The sequence below is a fragment of the Microtus oregoni genome, unplaced genomic scaffold (assembly GCF_018167655.1).
Source record: "Microtus oregoni isolate MIOR12 unplaced genomic scaffold, Mior012 000001F_ref0000356, whole genome shotgun sequence".
In the NCBI taxonomy this organism is placed as follows: Eukaryota; Metazoa; Chordata; class Mammalia; order Rodentia; family Cricetidae; genus Microtus; species Microtus oregoni.
In genome coordinates this window covers 46,805,633-46,826,344 of record NW_024543060.1, presented here as the reverse complement: position 1 = coordinate 46,826,344, position 20,712 = coordinate 46,805,633, and the positions used below count along the sequence as shown (strand labels likewise).

Here is a 20,712-nt window from a genome sequence, read left to right as displayed (position 1 = left end):
CTAGCCCAATGGGTTTCAAGCTTGGTACAAAACTGACAAAAGTCACATTTTACTCACCCAATTATCAGAGCCATGCTGATGGTTCACACACGCCTCCTCTTTCCAGGAGTTCTGACTCTCGCAGATCTTCTGTCCTGTTTTAAATTTTGTTGAAAATTGCAGTACCTCTTTCTCCCTGAACTTTGCCACAGTCACTGAAAAGCTTTACCAGAAAGGCACAATAGGTAATCTTTTAAACTTCTTGGCAAAACACATTCCAGTGAACATTTACAGAAGGAAGATGAGACTCTTGAATATCACTTTTGTAAATATATGTACAAATATATTCACTGCCCACTCCATTCCAAATAACTTATTGTACTACTATGAATGAATTAGTTATACTATGTAACATTTTAAAATTCTTTTATAGATGAAGGAAGTTTCAGAAATAGTGTTTCACTAAATCTTGATTTTAAAATTAATGGTAACAGCAAAAATTACTAAGTTTAGAAAACAAAACCTCTTTCAATCAGTAAATTGTGCTTTATTGATATTTTAATTAGAAATGAATTCCATATAATAATACGATTTTAAAATATTGATGTGCTCAAAGACATACATAACAATATAATTATTGTTTCATATAGCCCATGTAATTTTATTTGAATGCACAATTGACAATCTGAGAAAATACTTACTTCCTTGGACAAGGTGAATTTCTTACAGAATAGCAGCAGTCCAGAATAAATTCATGTACTAAGAAAGAAACAATTGTTTTTGTACTTGAAGGGTTCTGGAGATAAAACAGTAAGGTAAGTGTCTGAAAACAATAGCCTAATTGAGTCATCTCCAAGTGTCCTTAGCAAACACTTGAGAGGACACGAGTGTTTGGGGGAAATATCTCATTAACTTCTGCCCTTAGTGAGGAGAAAGTACGACCAATGGCCAGCGTCCGCACATGCATAAGATGCCCCTGAACAAATAGGAGATTTAAAGGTTAATCCAGGGTGCTTAAAGAGGATTCTCCCACAGTCACTGACTTGCCTCTCTCCTACTCCCTCCCTCCCTTCCTGTATTCTTTACCATCTTTCCTCTTCTCTTTCCTTCTCCAATCCTTCACTCCTCCCTCTCTCCTCTCCCCTTGCTCTCTCTCTTTAAAATTCTTTCTCTAATTTTATCCTGTGCTCTACCGGCCTAGAAATTTTATCCCCAACAGTAGCACAGGAAACAAAACGTAACTTCATGATTCCATGATAATTATAAAAGTGCTGTTTTCTTTTGTATTTTTGATAGCTGATTTATTTGGGAGCCGCTGTATATGAGTGTGATTTGAATGTGTCAGAGATGAACAACTGTCAGAACAAAAAGTCCACATTTTCCTTGCTCACTTTCAATATGCAAATTGACATGTAGTTTGACAATTATGAAATTATGAAGTCAGTACAACTCGATTTGAATAGCAGCAGTCCAGGACAAATTCATGTACTAGCTTAGAGAGTTGAAGAAATCTGGACAGTTTTGATATTAACACCTATGTTTCTCTCTATCGCTGTGAGACACTATTGCTTTTAAACTACAAATGTAAATTGCTTTTTATCAAAGGCTCCCCACACCCCTCTAATTATATAATGATTAGCTGCATGGCATCAGACAAATTTCATGGTATCCTAAACCTCACTCCTCTCACTGGTAAAATACAGGTGATAATGTTATTGGTAAGACTGAAAGAGGTTGTGCATAAATTCAATAAACTCATTTATCACTGTGTCTATGAAGAATAACAGGCAAGTAAATTCTCAATCTAATTCTTAATCTACTCTCCCCCAAGAGATGCTAGACACTCAGCTAAGAACTAAAGGTTTTTTGTAGACTTTTCTTTTCTTTTCAGTTTCTTTTGTTCCTTTTTCTTTTTTTATATATAGTTTTTAGCTATACACCCAAACTCTGCTCTAACTTTGTGAACACTTCAATGTGTATAAAAATCATTTAGGACTCAGAAACGACTTGGATAAAATCATTCAATATAAGATATGCATAAAAACGTGATATTTTGATATTTTTAAGTCATCATGGGAGTGAGATGTATGCTTAAATAATTTTACTCTTGTTTAAACCCTCTTATATATCATTTCTAGAAATCACCAAGATGCAGATTTGGAGCCATATTATTAAAAAATAGATGTCATTGTTTCTATGGGACTAAAAATCAAGTCAACCTGGAGAGTGAGGAAGGTCACGTGAGACTCTTTGTTTCATTTGAAAGAACCTTTTACATCATGAAATGCTACATAAATATAAAATGTCACCAAGTGACATGTTAAAGGATGAATACCCTCACCAGGAATACTAAAAATGATGCCTCAGGCACTTAAAGAAATTCTGCAAACCTCCTAGGGCTCTGAGCTCTCCCAGCAGTGTTCTGACATATGTAGTATCCGAAGTGCATAGTTGGAGGGAGACATCACACACTTGAGAACATAAAATGTAGTCTGCAAAATGCACTCATTCATTCTATTGATTCTGTTAGTTCTCTGCTCTTATCCATTTTTAGCAATGCCCCCAAATTATCTTGAATCAACTAATTTTGTCAACATACATTTTAATCTCCCGAGCTGTGCTTTTCAGACTATAAAATGAATTTCCCCTAATTTAGGGACCGAGGCATTTTTCTATAGGAAACTAACCTTGACAGGGGCAAGATTGCATGAGTGACTGAATATTATTTTTTTTTCCTGAGATAGTAACCAGAAAAAAATTTTAAGTTTGTAGTTTGTGAAGTGTGCTGGTCTGAGTGTAGCTGAAGGGTCAAGAGCTACCTATATCTCTGCCTGGAGTAGCAGTCTAAGAAAATTACACAGAGGATCAGCAGGTGAATTACTGCTTCCAGGATTAAGACATGCTTGAACAGACAATAAAATCTATTTGAGCAGTTAAAAATATTGTAATTGAAACTGACAACTCTCCAAACACCTGATTGGGAACCTTAGAGAGATAAGGTTTGATCACATACCACTTCCTGATTGGGGAAATCAGTTCTGCCTCTGTCATGTTGGCTGTTAAAATGAGTCCTTTACGACCCTTGTCACAGGTCATTTTAAATCCTTCTGAATTATTTGCTTAAGAAGTTCAGCATTTGCTTTTTCTTTTCCTTTGCTTCGTATTCATTAGATTTCCTGGTCGTATCCAGGTGTGATACTTCTTAATAAAAATTGACTAAACTCTCCCTCCTTAAGTGCAGCTTTAGAAGACTCCTATCAGTTTCTGCAATTTACCACAGCTGAGAAATTTGGGATGGTGGATTAGCAACTTTCCTGCCGACCACACAGGAAGAGAGCTAAACACTTGCATGCTGCATGTTCTGTCTTATTACCCACAGCAAGATATTCATCAGACCTTATGCAAGGATAGCCAACTGTGTGCTTAAAAAAACTAGCAAATAACATTTTCAAAATAAATAAGTTAGGAGTAAACTTTTATTAGGAAAGATGACCATAATAGTCTTTAAAATTTCTCATCAAATAATCAACAGCTTTATTGGAGTTTACAAGTGTGCTTTCAGACATAACTAGATCTTTTAGGTAAAGAGAAAGGAGTGGACAGGGCCATGATGCTACAATGAATAGGTACCCCTAAATTACTAAGCTCACTGGCAAAGCTAGAGTGGCAAACATTGTCAAGCTCTTGAGTAAACTTTTGTGAAATCACCCTGCTAATCTACTTTATAACTCACAGACTTTTAGTAACTTTTTCCTGTAACTTGCAAAAATGTAAGACTCACTTAAAAACGCATGCATAATACTCGCCATTGTGTGTTTTGACTTAATGTTATTTCTATTCCCGGTGCTTTGAGAAATACTAGTTGTTTTCTGAGCCTGGCAAACATACTCTTCAAATGATGACATTCTCAATTTTAAAAGGAAAGGGTTTGAAATTGAGAAGAATAGAATTAAAGATATACCAATCCTTCTTATTCAAAGTCACTTCTGAGCTTTTCACAGTTTTAGACTTAATGTTAGAATTTAAGAAGGTTTAAGTTAGATGCCAGGAATTTGAAACCGTCTGTCAGAATCTTGGTTTCTAGGTACTCTGTGGACATTCAAGTTGGCTTCTAAGAAGTTAGCATGACACACTTTTTCCAAATTCAATCATTCCTTTTAAAGAAATCTTCTATTCCAAGCATAAGGAGATACAGGATAAAACAGGACTCCCGTATGGTATGTCCAGACAGAAGAGTTCCATTACCAAAGTCCATAAATCACCAGCATCCCCATTAGTGTGAGTACCATGGACTCAGTGCCCGATGCACATCCCGCACCAGTTATATCCAGAGTACTTCCATGGTCTGCTCGGTGGACTTGCTTGACATCACTGAAGTTCATGCTGTCCGGCATCCCTGGAGGATACATAAGAAAACACAGAGTGATGCGGGGCTACCTCAACATGAAAGCCTAGAATCGTTCTAATAATCGATAGAACCATGTCACCGACTTCTTGCTTTTCTTGTCTTCTCTGTGTTCACACAGATACTGAGCTGTGTGCTTCATAATTACTTAGTTCTGCCCTAGTCCTCATGGGGCAGTGACATCTTTATATGGGTATTCTCAGAAATGCTCTAAAAGCAAAGCAAAGTTTTTTTTTTTTTTTTTAAATAAATCTCAGGCAGCAAGTGGCCCGGATCCTGACCAGAAGATCCGTCCTTCCGGAGGGAATCTTCGTCCGTCGACAGATGGAGATAGAGACAGAGACCCTCAACAGAGCAACGGACTGAGCCCCCAAGATCCAGTTGAAGAGCAGAAGGAGGGAGAAGATGAGCAAGGAAGTCTGGAGTGCGAGGGGTTGGTCCACGCACGGAGACAGTGTGCCTGTTCTAATGGGAGCTCACCAAAACCAGCTGGACCGGGACTGAATGAGCATGTAATCAAACTGGACTCTCTGAATGTGGCTGACAATGGGGGCTGACTGAGAAGCCAGTGAGAAAGACACTGGGACTTGTTTCTACTGCATGCACTGGCTTTTTGAGACCCTAGTCTATTTGGATGCAAAGCTTCCTAGGCCTGGATGTAGGAGGGGAGGGCCTTGGACTTGCCACAGTGCCGGGTTCCCTGCCCTCTCTTAAGGAGGGAGGGGGAGGGAGGAGGATGAGTGGGGGAGCGGGAGGTGGAGGGGAGGAAGTGTAAATTTTTGAATGGAAAAAATAAATAAAAAAATAAATCTCTGGTGATATATTTCTAATGTCATCAAGTGGTAAAGAAGCAAAAAAAATTAGCTATAATATCCTGAGATATTCCATTACTTTTTTTTCTCATTCTACCAACTATAGAACTAGCAAGTTTTCTCATGAGAAATCAATGAGGTGAGAGGAAACAATTAAATAAGACTGCTTAAAGTTGAGTTTCTAAATATTGCCTTCTATCAGAATAAAGTAATCATAGGACTTTTTTGCTTATTTATTTTTATTTTTCCATTAATTTTTTTATTTAATCACATTTATGCAATACAATGTGATGTCATGATATAACACAATGTGGAATAAGTAACTCATTTTGTATTGTGACTTTAACATTTACCTAGCAACTTCAAAATGTACAATATTTTGAAGAAATATTATGAGAAATACTTATTGTTTTGTACCGTGTCTAAACAATTTGTCCATCCTGCCTGAATTTCACAACTTCCTCTCTGAAACCCTGTCTGATCACCATCTCTTCTTCCCCAACTGGAGGCCTAGAAGTCCCTGGGAAGCAGCATTCTACATTCTGCTTTTGTGAATGTGACTGTTCCGATTTCATGTATGAGACTGGCGATAGGGACACTATTGTGATACTATCCCCCAATCAATGAGTTATGCAGCCTGTTTGTGCACAGAGAGGTAAGAAGGTAGCAATATGTAGTAATAGGGGCGGCGGGGCTGCGTCCCCAGCACCCCGGCTGCCTGGCTAGCTTATGCCCGAAATAACAACACACAAACTGTATTCATTTAATCACTGCTTGGCCCATTTCTATCTAGCCTCTTCTAGACTAATTCTCACATATTAATTTAGCCCATTTCTAATCATCTGTGTTGCGCCCCTAGGTGCGCTTACCGGGTCCATCCTGGGTCCGGAGCTTCATTGCGTGCGTCTGCCTGGGAGCTGGGAGCATGGCATCTCTCTGAGGCGTCTGCTCCCGAGAGGAGAGCTGTGGAGTCTGAGCTCACTTCCTCTTCCTCCCTGCGTTCTGTTCTGTTTACTCCTCCCACCTAACTTCTAACCAATGAGGGCCAAGCAGTTTCTTTTTATTTAACCAATGACCTTCCTCCATCAGCAATATAGATATCAAGAAGAACACTGGCAATTGAGCATAAAGATGAAGCACTTGATTCATTTATTCATTTTTTGACTTTCGTTTATTATTGGTTTGTTTATTCATTGGTTTTCTGAGACAGGATTTCTCTGTGTAACAGTCCTAGCTTCCCTGGAACTCGCTCTGTAGAGCAAACTGGCCTCGAACTCACAGAGATTTGCCTGCCTCTGCTTCCCAGTTACTGAGATGAAAGGGGTGTGCCACCACCACCCAGCTGAAGCACTTGATTTAAATATAAAAGAAATAAAAGACAGGTGAAGTGATCCTGCTTTTTTTGTTTGTTTGTTTGTTTTGTTTTTCAAGACAGGGTTTCTCTGTAGCTTTGGAGCCTGTCCTGGCACTAGCTCTTGTAGACCAGGCTGGCCTCGAACTTACAGAGATCCGCCTGCCTCTGCCTCCCGAGTGCTGGGATTAAAGGCGTGTGCCACCACCGCCCAGCCTGATCCTGCTTTTTAATTACTATTCCCGTGCATTATGGATTTAACAGGCTGGGAGAGAATGGTCTTTCAGTGATTTACAATACACCAATCATTTCCTTCAGGTGGTAGGTGTTAGTGTGATACACCCAGAGAGCTGCTACTCTATTGCTCATTATCTATTGTCTCCTGAATTCTAAGGCTATGCGACTCTGAGTTATGTCATGACATGCTGCTATCAGTCACAATGAAAAGATTTCAACTCAGTGTTACTACAGGCACAAATATTGGCACCATAATTACACTGAGACTAGGAAAAGGGCCTCATCTAAGAAAAAGTCAATATTTATGTAATTAGGTCAATACCCATATATAATTCAGAAGGTGAGCTCCACTGCATTCAGGGATACGAGCATTAAGACAAAGCAAGCTCTGCTGACCTGCTGTATTGATTTTGCAGCCTGAGTCCTGGCATTATTATTCATTGTTTGGGTACTTGTTTTGCCCTTCTGTGTCATTAGGCAAGATGAATAAACTAGCGATTCATTTTTTATAGGGACAGGAGTCGAATGTGAATATTTTAGTCATGGTTTTAAGCCTCTTGCTGAGCTAGAGTTTAATAAGGAGCTAAGAGGACTCCAAGCAGTTTAAACAAATGCCCCCTCTCCAAGATAACTACATATATTGAAGATTTACAGGCTATACTTCTCTGTTTTTAAGCAATGTGAATCGGAGTTTGGACTGGATTCACGAATTGCTTTTCCATCTTAGGTCTTCCAGGCTGGTGTTTCATTCCTTTCTTCAGGAGCCAGGCACTGAACTAGGTTCTGAGAATACTACCATCTACACACACCTGCAAGCAGAGTGGCATTCGGTCTCCAAGTCAGGCAAGATCAGGAGGGCTGTACTGCTTTCAACCCAATATCCAGGTTTAATATCAGAGGTATGTGTACTACTAATTAATGTAAGAATCTTAAGGTTTATGGCCTTTGAATAAAAGTGAGGATGCTACCTACAGCTATAGTTATGATTCTAGTTACAGCCTGGTGTTGTCATCTGTAAAGAAATAAAATCATGCTGAAAAGCTAAAGTAAAATTGTGTGATACAATGGTTGTTTTCTTCAATTTAAGTAAGTTCGGAAAGTATGCCAAATTTAACCAAAGACTCATTAAAGACAATATTGTTCTGGAATTTATTTCATTAATAGATTAAATAAAAACAAAGTAGGATTTGAACAATCTTCTGTACATAATAGCAGTACACAAAGGAACTGATCTATACATATTTCTTCCTCTAGTGGCTGTCAGTCTTCTTGGGGAATGATAAAGAGTTGTGTTTTGGAAAAATTCAACACAGTCTTAAAACATGGGCACTGTTTTTACAGGTGGCACTGTGGAGGCTGTACAAATGATGGACTAAATTTGCAAAGATGGACACCCCAAAGGAGATGCTCAAGCGTGTCAATTCAGTTAGTGACAGTTGCAGTATAATTTCTATGGCAGTTCAAAATACTGACTCCAGTAGTCCCATAGGTTAGGCAATGTTTAGCGGTTTTTGTAGATGAAGTAGAGGGGCTCAAAGCAGTGATGGCAGATTTTGACATTCCCATGTGGACCTGGGATGTGTTCAGATGTCCCATGCTACAGACTCTCTGGACTTTACAAAGACATCAACAATTTTGTCGAGAACAGAAAAGAGACAATTTTGTTGTCATCTCCCTTGACATTTGGAATGACTGATAACATGTGCCAATTTTCTATGTTAGTTAAGCAACATGAAATATTCAGAGGTGAGGGCCATGTGGCAGGTGAAGGCAGATCAGGGACCTGAGGATTTGGGGAGGATTCCAGATCATCTTTATCATGAACAGGGACACTTTCAGCGAAGCAAAGAGGACTAAGGCTTTCCTGTATACACCTCCCTTTCACCTATTTTCATGCCATAAAATTCTCCAGCTTCACTAAGCCATGAAGACGGTGCCTAAGGATAGGTTCTTCGAAAGAAAGAAAACTGCAGGGACTTGAATTGTCAATATTGCCAATTAGTTTACTTATTCCCCAAATCTCGTCTCCACCTATTAGAGACTGTGCTATAGTCTCCATGCATAGTGTACACTCACAGCGACACCACAGTTCGGTGGATCTAAAACAAAAAGAACAAAACTTGAACACCAGGAACCTTTTCCAAATTGTTGAAAGGTAAAGGAAAAATGAAATGTTGAAAGCAGATCTACAGAACATTATTTGCACTCAACACTAAGATGATCACGGCATCAAGGTAATTTCTTTCTAGAAAGGATCGTCATATAATCATGGCACCTTGTCTGTTGTACAGTGTGGCTTGAATGAATATTGCTGTAATAATGGTAATTGAATAATGAGCTCCTTCCCACACCAGAACACATTTAACTTAATTATTTCCTTCCCTTCTGAAGATTAGGAACAGATGTAGGAATTGTTAATTACTCAAGGTCTCTTGGCCACGAGTGAAGATCAGTACGATCCACTTGTCAAGTCTAGCACCATGCTCATGAGAACACACACTCATAGCATTGCCTTTACAGGCAAGTTCTGGTTTTGCCTGAGCATGGGTGAGTAAGTAACTTCAGCTGTTCTTCAAGAGGACAGAATTTAAAAATCTTTGGGATGAGAGCTCTTTTGGTGAGAAAAGAGAGTTTATCACAACATTGTACAGGACCAGAAATTCAAGTGTAACTATTAAAAGGTAAAAAAGCATACATTTGTACTTTATTTATAACTGGGGAACAGTTCTATAGATTGTTAAGGCAGGATTTATAAAGAAAATATTCATGACTTTAACTCTACAAAAGAATGAATTTCTGTATGATATAAATAAGTATTATAAGAGCTAGGGACACTGTGGACTAGAGATAATACATACCACATACTTCAATGAGTGAATAGGGCTTTAACACAGCATTCTTGAATTCCATACAAAATTCCACACATGTTCTTATAGGATAATGGTAAAAGAAAACCAAGGGTAATTACATGAAAAAATTTGAATTAAGACTAATAAATTGTCCTTAAACAAATAAATATAATTTTTTATATAGAGAGATGTCAATTATATTTTGTTCCGCTCATGGACAACAGAATATATTGGCAGGGAGACTTTTGGAAAAATTACCAAAATTTATTAAAACTGTTTAAATGTACATTTATACAGACAAAATAACTTAATTTTTCAACCTGGTCTATGAGAATAATTAAGAAAATATGCACACAATTATTCACAAAATGTATATGTTAGTGAAAATTATTAGCCATTATGTGGCCATTAATATGAAATCATGTTAAAATATGAGGTAGATCGACTTATTAAAAACATGGGAAGTAGAAAAAGACAAGATCTCCTGAGTAAGTCTCCCTGGGGACCTTGGGGGAGGGTTGAAAGAGGGAGGGGAGAGGCAAGGAAGGGAGCAGAGAAAAATGTAGAGCTCAATAAAAATCAATAAAAAATAAAAACTATTAAAATAGATTTTGGTAGAGTTTATATATTGTTAGCAATATCTTTTTGTCTCAATCAAATATTACCATATTCCTTTGAAAGTAGTAATTCCATCATTAATTTTTGTATTGACATAGTATGCTCCTAGTAGTAATTTTGTGAATTAATACATTGAGAACTATAATTCAAGGAAGAAAATTATAAAATTATAAAAATATGCTTCCTTAAGCTTGTTTCTTTTATTATAAAGACTAAGAATGTATTGAATCAACTGAGAATGTGAAATAAAAATGAGAAGCAAATATGAATGAAGAAGCCATGGATACTGTATGTTTGTACGTATACATACATTGTGAGAAAAATTGACAAAGTTGCTAAGGATTTCCAACCTGATCTTCCTGTGGAAGTAACTTGAGCAGAACCTTTTCCTTAGTGACATGGCAGGTGAATTGTTTAAAATCCAGGTGTGGTGGTTTCAAAGAAAATGGCCCCCCAAAGCTCAAAAGAAGTGAGGTATGCCATTGTTGGATTAGATGGAGTATTTAACAGTGAAGGCGGGCTTTGCAGACTCATATGTGCTGAAAATACTGCCTAGTGTTTTGTTTTACTTCCTGTTATCTGACGATCAAAATGTAGGATCCTTCTCCACCTCCACATCTGCTTGTATGCAGGCATGCTCCCGACCATGGTGATAATGGACTAAACCTCTGAAATTGTAAGCTGCCTCTTCAATTAAATATTTTCCTTTATAAGAGTTGCCGTGGTCGTGGTGTCTCTTCAGAGCAATAGAAACCCTAACTAAGACACCAGGTGTATTTAGCACAATGTCGAATCACCCCCAAGAGTGCCATAGGCATTTCTATAGAGGCCATGATAAGAGTATAACAATATAGTTGAATACAGAGGTGTCTACTGATCCTGTAGCCCTTGAACATGCCTAACTGATATACAACTTAGGGGCTTCCTACTTGGTATGCAAACAGTCTAGTTAATGAAACTGTCCTAGTTCAAGTGTTCCCTTATTTAAAAGTAAGTGTAACTTTGCTTCAGGATAGACCTTAGAAAGAATGTTATTTTTATTTTACATTCGTTACTTTTTTGTTGCTGTCACAAATACCATGACCAATATCTACATAAGGAAGAGTAATTATAGTTCAGAGTTCTAGATGGAAAGTTTAGAGTTGCATAGTAGATATGACAACAGGCAGCCTTGTTGGAAGGAGAGAGACCCCATCTTCCAACACAAGCAGAACAGAGACAACAAACTGAAAGTGGAGTGAGGCTTTGAACCCTCAAAGCCTCCGTGATAAACCTCCACCAGCAACATTCTATTGCCTAAAGCTTTCATAACCTCCAAAAAGATCATCACCCCCTGGGAAACAAGTGTTCATATATGTGAGACTCTGGAGGATACCTATCATTCAAACACGCGGAGAGGTTTTCTGTTCCTGGTACCTTTCATTCTGTAGTAATCATCCTTCTAGCTCTTTAAGTGTGCCTTAGTGCTGATTGAGGATCTTATCAGAAACTACACATATATACATCTGATGTGGAAGCTATGTAATTTAAACAGTTTCATTGTGGTGTTTCTTTTATAAATAGCTTTATTGTGAATTTCTTTTGGAATGATTTTTCTAGTAGAATCTTATAGAAGTCATTTTTGTATAGCTGGTTATTAATAAAACACCAAAGTATATTTATTAGCTATATTATAATCTTCACTTATATACTGAATTGAGTTGTAGGAATTTATTCTTACTAATGATACTGAAAATTGTTTTAAGAAATAAAGGTTAATAGTACCAGTTATGTTCAAACAATTAGAAAAATATTTGTTATACCTTATTTGTCTTTGTGACAATATTGACTTAAAACAATATTATAAATTAAAATAGCAAAAATTCCCTACCTAAGCAGAGTATAGTGGCTTTCTGTGTTACCAAAGCTAATTTTTTAATGTGAACAGAAAAAACCCTGATTACTGTCAAAAGAATAAAACATTAAGTTTAAAAAGTAACAATGGATGGTAAAATAAGCAGATTAATTCATTCTATACCCCAAAGCAGAGAAATGTCATCACTGGTTTCAAATGATAATTTAAACTAAATAAAAGGTAGAATAATGTTTTGAAAAAAGTGTCAGTGTTTTTGTCACTTCCCACTTGATTCTTAATTAATTACCTTCATCTGGTGATGGATGGAGATAGAGACAGAGACCCACACTGGAGCACTGGACTGAGCTCCCAAGGTCCCAATGAGGAGTGGAAGGAGGGAGAACATGAGCAAAGAAGTCAGGACCACGAGGGGTGCACCCACCCACTGAGACAGTGGGGCTGTTCTATTGGGAGTTAACCAATACCAGCTGGACTGTGACTGAAAAAGCATGGGATAAAACTGGACTCTCTGAGCATGGCGAACAATGAGGGCTGATGAGAAGCCAAGGACAATGGCATGGGGTTTTGAACCTACATAATGTGCTGGCTTTGTGGGAGCCTAGCCAGTTTGGATGTTCACCTTCCTAGAAATGGACCGAGGGGGGAGGACCTAGGACTTACCACAGGGCAGGGAACCCTGACTGCTCTTTGGACTGGAGAGGGAGGGGGAGTGGAGTGAGGGGAGGGGGAGAAGGGTGGGAGGAGGGGGAGAAGGGTGGGAGGAGGGGGAGGGAAATGGAAGGCTGGGAGGAGGCAGAAACTTGTTTTTTCTTTTTCTCCTTTTCTCAATAAAAAAAAGTTTAAAAAAATTAATTACTGAAGAATATGCTTAACACAAGAAACAACAAGAGAGAATTGGGTGAAGATTATATTACGGACTGTCTCTATTAATTTTCCATCTGTGAGAAGAGACACATGATCAAGAAAACCAATATAAAAAAGCACTTAATGAGGCCTTGTTTACAATGTTAGAGGGTGAGTCCATGACCATCACAGTAGGGAGGATAACAACAGGCAGGCAATCATGGCACTGCAACAATTCCTGAGTGCTTACATCTTATCTGCAAGTTGTAGGGGGAGAGAGAAAGGTTGGAGGGAGGGAGGGAGGAGAGAGAGAGGGGGGAGAGAGAGGGAGAGCGAAAGAGAGAGAGAGAGAGAGAGAGAGAGAGAGAGAGAGAGAGTGAGTCTGGGTCTCAATCAGAGCCCACTCACCAGTGACAAAACTCCTTTAACAAGGCCACACCCACACCTCCTAATCCTTCCCAAAACAGTTCTGTCAATTAGGGAAGAAGCTTTTAAATATGTGAGTTTATGGGGGCCATTCTGATTCAAATTACTGCACTGACCAAACTAAATGACAAACATGGAAGCCACTGTGTTTAAATAATTGTTGAGCTATAACAATTCATAAATGAGGGCTATAGTAACAGTTGTAATCAGGGTGCCTGAAAATTGTTGGGGTATCTAACTCAGGGCTAGAGAGGTGATGCGGTAGATAGGTGCACTTGCTCTGCAAGTTCAAGGACCTAAGTTCAGATCCACGGCACCAACACGAAAACCACCGTGTGAGGCTATGTGCCTCCGGCCAGGGTGTGGAGGGGCAGACAGGAGGAGCCCTGGGTCCCAGGGGCCAGCTGGCCTATGTGAACAATGGCAGGCTCCAGGTTCTGTGAGACTTGTCTCAAGGGAATGTGTAATGGAGTATCAGAAGAGGTTGTCTCCTATTTTTATTTAGCCTCTGCATGTATGTCAACAATGTGTGTGACCCCCTGATACACACACATAAAACACAAATATGCTATTGTATCAGTATGGTATAAAAAGAAGTAAGAAATCTTAACAAACTTTTAAGTTGTGTCCAGCTTTGTGTTTTAATGAACATTAAAAATTCAAAGCTAAGCACTTAAGGAATTAATATAGAATGCATACATTATACACATATTTAAAAATAGAGGGTTAATGCAACCTAATGGAAATATAGAAAGAACTAATGAAAATTAAGACAGAATAAGCAAAAAGAGCCCGATAAACTGAAAACACAAAATCAGATATTAAAGTCACATAGAAATAATTCAGTGATCTCAAAATGAAATGAACATCATAAAAATAATGAATGTACACCAGGTTTTAAAAAATGTAGATATACACAACAATATAATGATATAGAGAGGATTAGAGGCTTGAAAAAATGTACTTTGGGCGAAAACCATTTTCCAAAGATAGCCGATGTCATTACAGCAATAAAGGATCAAATGGACTGAAGCATTGAAAAAGATAACAGTGAACATTACATGATGAGAAATCATCCCTTGCAGAGGTAATAATTCCCGCCTAGTGATTGTTCACTGCTCTCAAAATGAGCACATGCATAGTTAGTGTGGGCTTTTATCAAAACCCACCCATTAGCTGATTCCTTAAACAGATGAAGAGCAGCAAAGTCACATATGGATTGGTCGCTGGAATCGCTGTGAGGAGTGAGGAGGGAAAGAAAATGTCACTTCCTTCTGGCCATGATTCTAGTCATCCTCTTGACATTTTCTTACCCTACCTTGCTCACTCCTCGTGGAGGAGGATAAGATGCCCTGATTACTAACATTTCTTAGCAGAATCCTTTATACCAAACTTTGCTATGTCTCGTCTACTTTTGGATTTGCCTGTTCTGGTTTAACTTATTTTTTTTTAATAAAATACAGCCTCAAAAAGCAACTTAAAAGAGAAATTATTATTTTTTTACTTCACATTACAGCGTATTACAGTGAGGAAGTAATGGTTGCAGATACTTGATTCCAATGACACAGTACAACCAAAACAGGGTACATGAGAAAGATAAATGGAGTCCTGTGATCTGCTATCCCAAGGGGGAAAAAATAATTGAGGGTTTAGTAGCACACAGGAGACATGAATGGAGAGGGGTAAGTGCTGAAGGATAAATGTTTAAGTGAAGACAGTGGGATTGTAGAGAGGAGAGGGTACAATGGAATGGGTTAGGCAAAATCAAAGATACATAGAGAATCCTTGTAAAAATCGACCAGCTAGTAAGCTAATTAAAGATGTAATATATTAAAAAGGAATTTTTCCAGAAGTACTCCACATGGATGGATAATTCTGCTTCCAGAAGACATTATCTATTACTTAAGAATTTGTTTTCCAAGGGCAATATACCTTCTTAAAAGTTGCTGATCAAAGAGACCCCAAAGCACCCCAAATAACATAGAGTAGTTTTATTGCTATTAATTGAACACTAAACTAAATAGCCAGATATATTACCCTATTATTTAAGACAGCACTTGTCTAAGTTGGAGTTACTATTGGTATAATGCAATATCATAAACAAAAAGTAAGCTGAGGAACAAATTGTTTGGTTGGCTTATATTTTAACATCACTGAAAGAAGCCAGGGCAGAAACTCAAGCAGGATAAGAATCTAGAGGCAGAAGCTAATGCAAAGCCCATGGAAGAGTGCTGCTTACTGGCTTGCTACCCACAAGTTGATCAGTCTGCTTTTGTATAGAATTCAAGAACACCAGCCCATATTGGGTTGGGTCCTCCCCCATCAGTCACTAATCAAGAAAATGTGTTACAAGTCAACCTAATCTTAGGGAGGCAGTTTCTTATTGTGGTTACCTTTACTCAGATGACTTTAACTTTTGTCAAGTTGGCATAAAATTATGCAACATACAACTCTCCTTGGGTAAAGCACCCAAACTGGTAAAGAAACTTTCCCAGATGGCTAGCTCATAAAGTGGCAGAATGTGCTTTGCAGCTACAATTAGAAAGAATTATACCAATGGTCTTACACAGGACTGACTCTAAATGCTGAAACACCAACATGCCTGGCAAGTTGGGTCCATTGCTTAGTGGCATGAAGGTTATGGGGTTAAAACCAACCACTTCCAATTAGATATGAATCGTGTTCCATGAGAGGGATTTTATATCTGGAGCTGTAAGCCTCATCAAAAGCAGAGTATAGAAGGTTGTCTTTCCTAAGTTAGAACTTATTATTATCTTGCTAAGTGGTTATGCTGTCAAACTGAATTCTAAGTAGTTATTCTTGTAGTAATACATTTTACACCACTTTCATCTATGTTTAGAAAAACTTCTTTTTCTAGTGGGGAGTGGTTATCGCAGAGATTCAGGACTGGTAAAGTATTCAGTGATGGGTGAAACACCTGTATCAAGCCCCCAACACCCAAGATTCAGGGACAGTCACAGAAGAGGGGACAGAAAGAATGTAGGCACTGATGTGTGGTACGAAGAGCTATAAAGTACCAACTCATGAACATGACAAGTCTCTTGCAAATGCCAGCTTATGGCCATCGTGGTTACTTGCACAAGACCTGAGCAATATTAAGCAAGACAAAAGTCCATGTTGGACTGCAGGGAGATCTGGCAAACCACCCCTATCCAAGGAGGTGTTGGCAGTGTATAATTGCTGGGGAAAGTAAAATTATTTCATTTAGTACATGATCACTGATAAGTTTGTTGCTCTCGTCTCCATCTATGAACATCAGGATTCAGGGTTTTATTAATAATATAAATAAAAAGAGGATATTCAGATAGGAGAGATATAATGTTGAGATACTGTCAGACTTAGGGAGGTAATGGTAGATGATACAATCAGTATATAGTTAGTATATATGAAATATAATTAGTAAATATGAAACTTCCAAGGAATAATATTATCATTTATAAAGAAAATACAGAAAAACGAATACGTGGTTATTTCTTTGTGCTCAGCCTCTTCTCCACATGTATACTGTCCGACATACCCTGCATAGGGAATGGTGTTATCCACAGTGGACTGGGTCTTCATACATCAAGACAATTCCCCTCAAGCATGCACACAGGTCATTCTTATCCAGATAATCATTCATTAATACTCTCCCTCAGGTGATTCTAGGAGGTTTTTAGTTGACAATTAGAGTTACTTATCATATCTGTCCCTAGAGAAGACACTCCCCAGATTGTAGTCAGTATATCATGACTACTTGGGGCAATCTACTACATTTTAAAGCTCTGCTTGTAAGTTGATGACAATTCTTAGATGAAATATGAGGCCTCATCAACAATAAAATAGGTTGTATTTTTATTCTAATCATTTGACACTTATGAAGAGATGATCTTTAATGTATCTTGTTCAAATTCCACATTCATAGGTTTTATCTATTGAGTAAATAAACACACTTAGGTAGATAGAGATAACATCTCCCAGCATTCTGTTCTGTCTACTCCACCTATCTAAATTCTGCCCTATCGAAAAGCCAAGACAGTTTCTTTATTAACCAATGAAAGTAATAAATAGACAGACGACCCACCTACATCAAAAAATACAGAATTTTGGTGACTTCACAGTAAATTAAAAAATCAAAGCTAAAGAAGAACTGTATTTTCTAAAGCTAATCTCGTCTGTGAACATAAAAGAAATCTGTTGGCAGAGGGAGGCTGCTCATTTGTTCCTGGCTATCCTGACTCAAAATAAACAAACAGAAACTATATTAATTGCAATATTCTTTGGCCAATAGCTTATGTATATTTCTGGCTAACTCTTATATCTTAATTTAGCCCATTTCTATTAATCTGTGTATCGCCACGTGGCTGTGCAAAGTTTCAGAGTCTGTCTGCTCCAGAAGCTCCATGGTGTCTCACTGACTCTGCCTTCTTTCTCTTATCATTCAGTTTAGGTTTCCCACCTAGCTCTACTCTGCCTTATCACAGGCCAAAACAGCTTCTTTATTCTTTAACCAATAAAAGCAACACATATACAGAAGGACTTCCCACATCAGGAACCTAGATGAAGGAAAATCAAAACAAGTTGATGGACAAGCAAATTCAAGTGTGTGGAAAGAGACTTTCTCTGCATTCTCAATTTGAGGGTGATAACATTCGGTGTGGGGTTATTGCACCTCTTCCTGGAGAGTCAATGGTTCTCCATCTAGATTTGCAAGTTTTTCCAATTGAGAAAATACTGAATCTTTGCTCAGTTGTGTCCAAATAACACAAATTAAACTGTATCTGATGGTGTTCTCAGATTTGTTCTAGATTTTACATTTTTCTGTTTTATCACATATTTCCTGAATCAATTCCTCTGTATTTTTATTGACATTTTTATATACTTCAAATATTACATTATTTTTCTCTAAATTGATCATTAGTTTTTGTTTTAATATGTTCAGGCCAAATCAATACACTACCAAGCCTTTAATTCTTTTGGTAAAGTCTCTGACTAACACACACTGTTCTTCATTCATAGATGTAAGATGACTTGCCCATGAGCTAAAAGGATGGGTACTGAAAATGCTTGGTACTCTATGTATAGGCTTCTGAGGTACTAAAGAAGTGCAATCTGATGTTCACGCTTGCTGAGAACCATATTTGTTAGGAGGAAAAGTCAGACTAGGAAAACAAATTCCTCTGAAACATGCTTATCAATTTCCCTGGCCAGCCTAAGTAACTGTACTCAGAACTTCCTGTGTTTCTCTGCATCTCTTACTTTCATGTCCACCTAAGCAGGTGGGGAGAGAATAGGAGACAAAATGTCAGCACAGCATTCTCATGCAGAAAGGATATGAGTCACACTCCTTGATAGTTTATTGACAAAAACTAGCCACATAATAGTTCTTAACCTCAGCAACAGCTGATTACCATCCATTCTTGGCCTCCAAGTTATATCTCTAATCCAGGTGCATTTCATCTCCTTAGACTTAGCTAAGACCCTCCATTCTCAGTTGTTCTCTTTGATATCACAGAGTCAAACGTGCCACAGCTAACAACTATGACACACAGCAACGCTGAAGCCTGATTCAGATGAAGAGCTTCCCTCCTTCCTTCATGATTTCCTTATACTATCTGATACACAACCAAGAAAACACATCATGAATAATACTCATGGACCTTAATAAAAAAGCAATCCCACAGGCCTAGTGGCTTGCTTGACCCTCTGGGATGCATGCACCCTAATATCTTGACTTTTGTCAACCTCCAGTTGGCATCTCTAACTTATCTGCCGCCCAAGGAACCTTAAAATAATAGGTATATTCTAGTTCATGGGTTTGGGGTTCCATCACTTCACTGTATCTCTCCTGATGCAGAAATTTGAATCTGTCTTACTGCTATTTGAAGGTTTTATTGGATAATAGGGAAACAAGTGAGAAGAAATGAGAAAGGAAAAGGGAGAAGAGACAGAGAAGATGAAGCTCAGGAGCAAGTCAGATGTAAATTACATCACTACAGATAACAGTCCTGAGGGCAGAGACCAAAGGAAGAAACTCAGAAATATGGCAGATCAGAAGTAAAATCTACCTCTTTCCATACAATTCTTTTATTTCCTCTTAAGCACAGCAGAGGATATGAACATGAAAATATTTTGCCTAAGAACAATACCCAGGTTACAAGAATTCTAGAAACTACATGAAGAGTCAAGTTTGCAGTCTTTCATCAAGTAGGAAGGTAGACACACATGTGCTAATTAGTCTTCACACCAATACCTCTACCATTGATTACACCTGCAATTCTGCCACCCCCATGTCAAGATGTACAGGAGAGACAGGAGCCCGCTCTTTGAAGGAGACAAGGATAACCGCATGCTAATGCTTTTGAGCCATGCTTTTGGTGACTCTCCTACCCTACTAAAGGTGACACTGCCTGTTCACACATCTTTGGAGGATTCTGTGAAGAAGCTGGATTGGTTTCTGAGTCTCCCTATGCTTCAAAAGACTTATCCTTCTGCATTCTGTGTTACATCTTAGTGTCCCATCTGCTTTCTAGATCCCAAGTGTTGTTACTGCCGTCTCCTCTCCTGTTTCCTCCACACTCAATAAATTTAGGGTTTTGGAGGAAAAAAAAATCTAGAGTGTATTTTAGTAGTTTGTGGGAGGAAATAAAATTAAATGTGTCTGATCAATCTGTCATCTTGATGGCAATGTTTCCAATATCCAGTCCCCAAGGCTCTGACTAAATGTCTGGACAGCAATTATCTGTCATGGATGGGACAGCTCACATTACTGCCTGTACTGAGTGACCAGTGCCTCTGCATAGACACTAATTATTTTTGAGAGTCGTTCCTGATATGACTATTTTCATTGCAATTACTGAGCAATGTTTTATTTTTTCATGAATCTTAGTTTCCCTTACTAGCATCTTTACTAATTAATGATATATGATGCAAATCATCCAGCTGTTTTAGAAAAGAAAGTTTAAATATGTATGAAGATGGGATGGATCGTCTCCTGGTTTCTATAGTTCTCCTTATGAACTGTAGGCTTGCCATATAATTGGAAAGCTCAATGCATCCAAAAAAAATATAACTAGAGAGCTATGAGGTGAAAGTATTCTTATATTTTGAGCCACTGTGTGTGTATGTGTTTGTAGGTGAGCATGCACATGTGTACACACACACACCTGAAGCTGAGAGAGCATCTTCCTATAACTGTTGCTCAGTAGCTTTCCATCTTGCTTTGTGAGACAACATTATGACATGGATGTGGCATACACCTCACAGATTTACCTGTTTGAATGCTTGGTTCCTAGCTGAGGGGACTGTTAGGGAAGGACTGAAAATTTTAGGATGTG

General features: G+C 38.2%; 1 protein-coding gene across 1 annotated transcript in view; it reads right to left on the bottom strand.

Moving 5' to 3' along the window:
• Nucleotides 1–505: 505 nt before the first annotated feature.
• The window catches only part of Gpc5 (glypican 5), a 1,160,291-nt gene continuing 1,140,084 nt past the window's right edge, over nucleotides 506–20,712 (bottom strand). The window contains exons 8-9 of the mRNA XM_041675000.1: nucleotides 4,225–4,375; nucleotides 506–955 (exon numbers count right to left, since the gene is read on the bottom strand). Of these exons, the coding sequence (XP_041530934.1) occupies nucleotides 901–955; nucleotides 4,225–4,375 (206 nt within the window). The 3' untranslated portion in view covers nucleotides 506–900. The remainder of the gene's footprint in view (nucleotides 956–4,224; nucleotides 4,376–20,712) is intronic.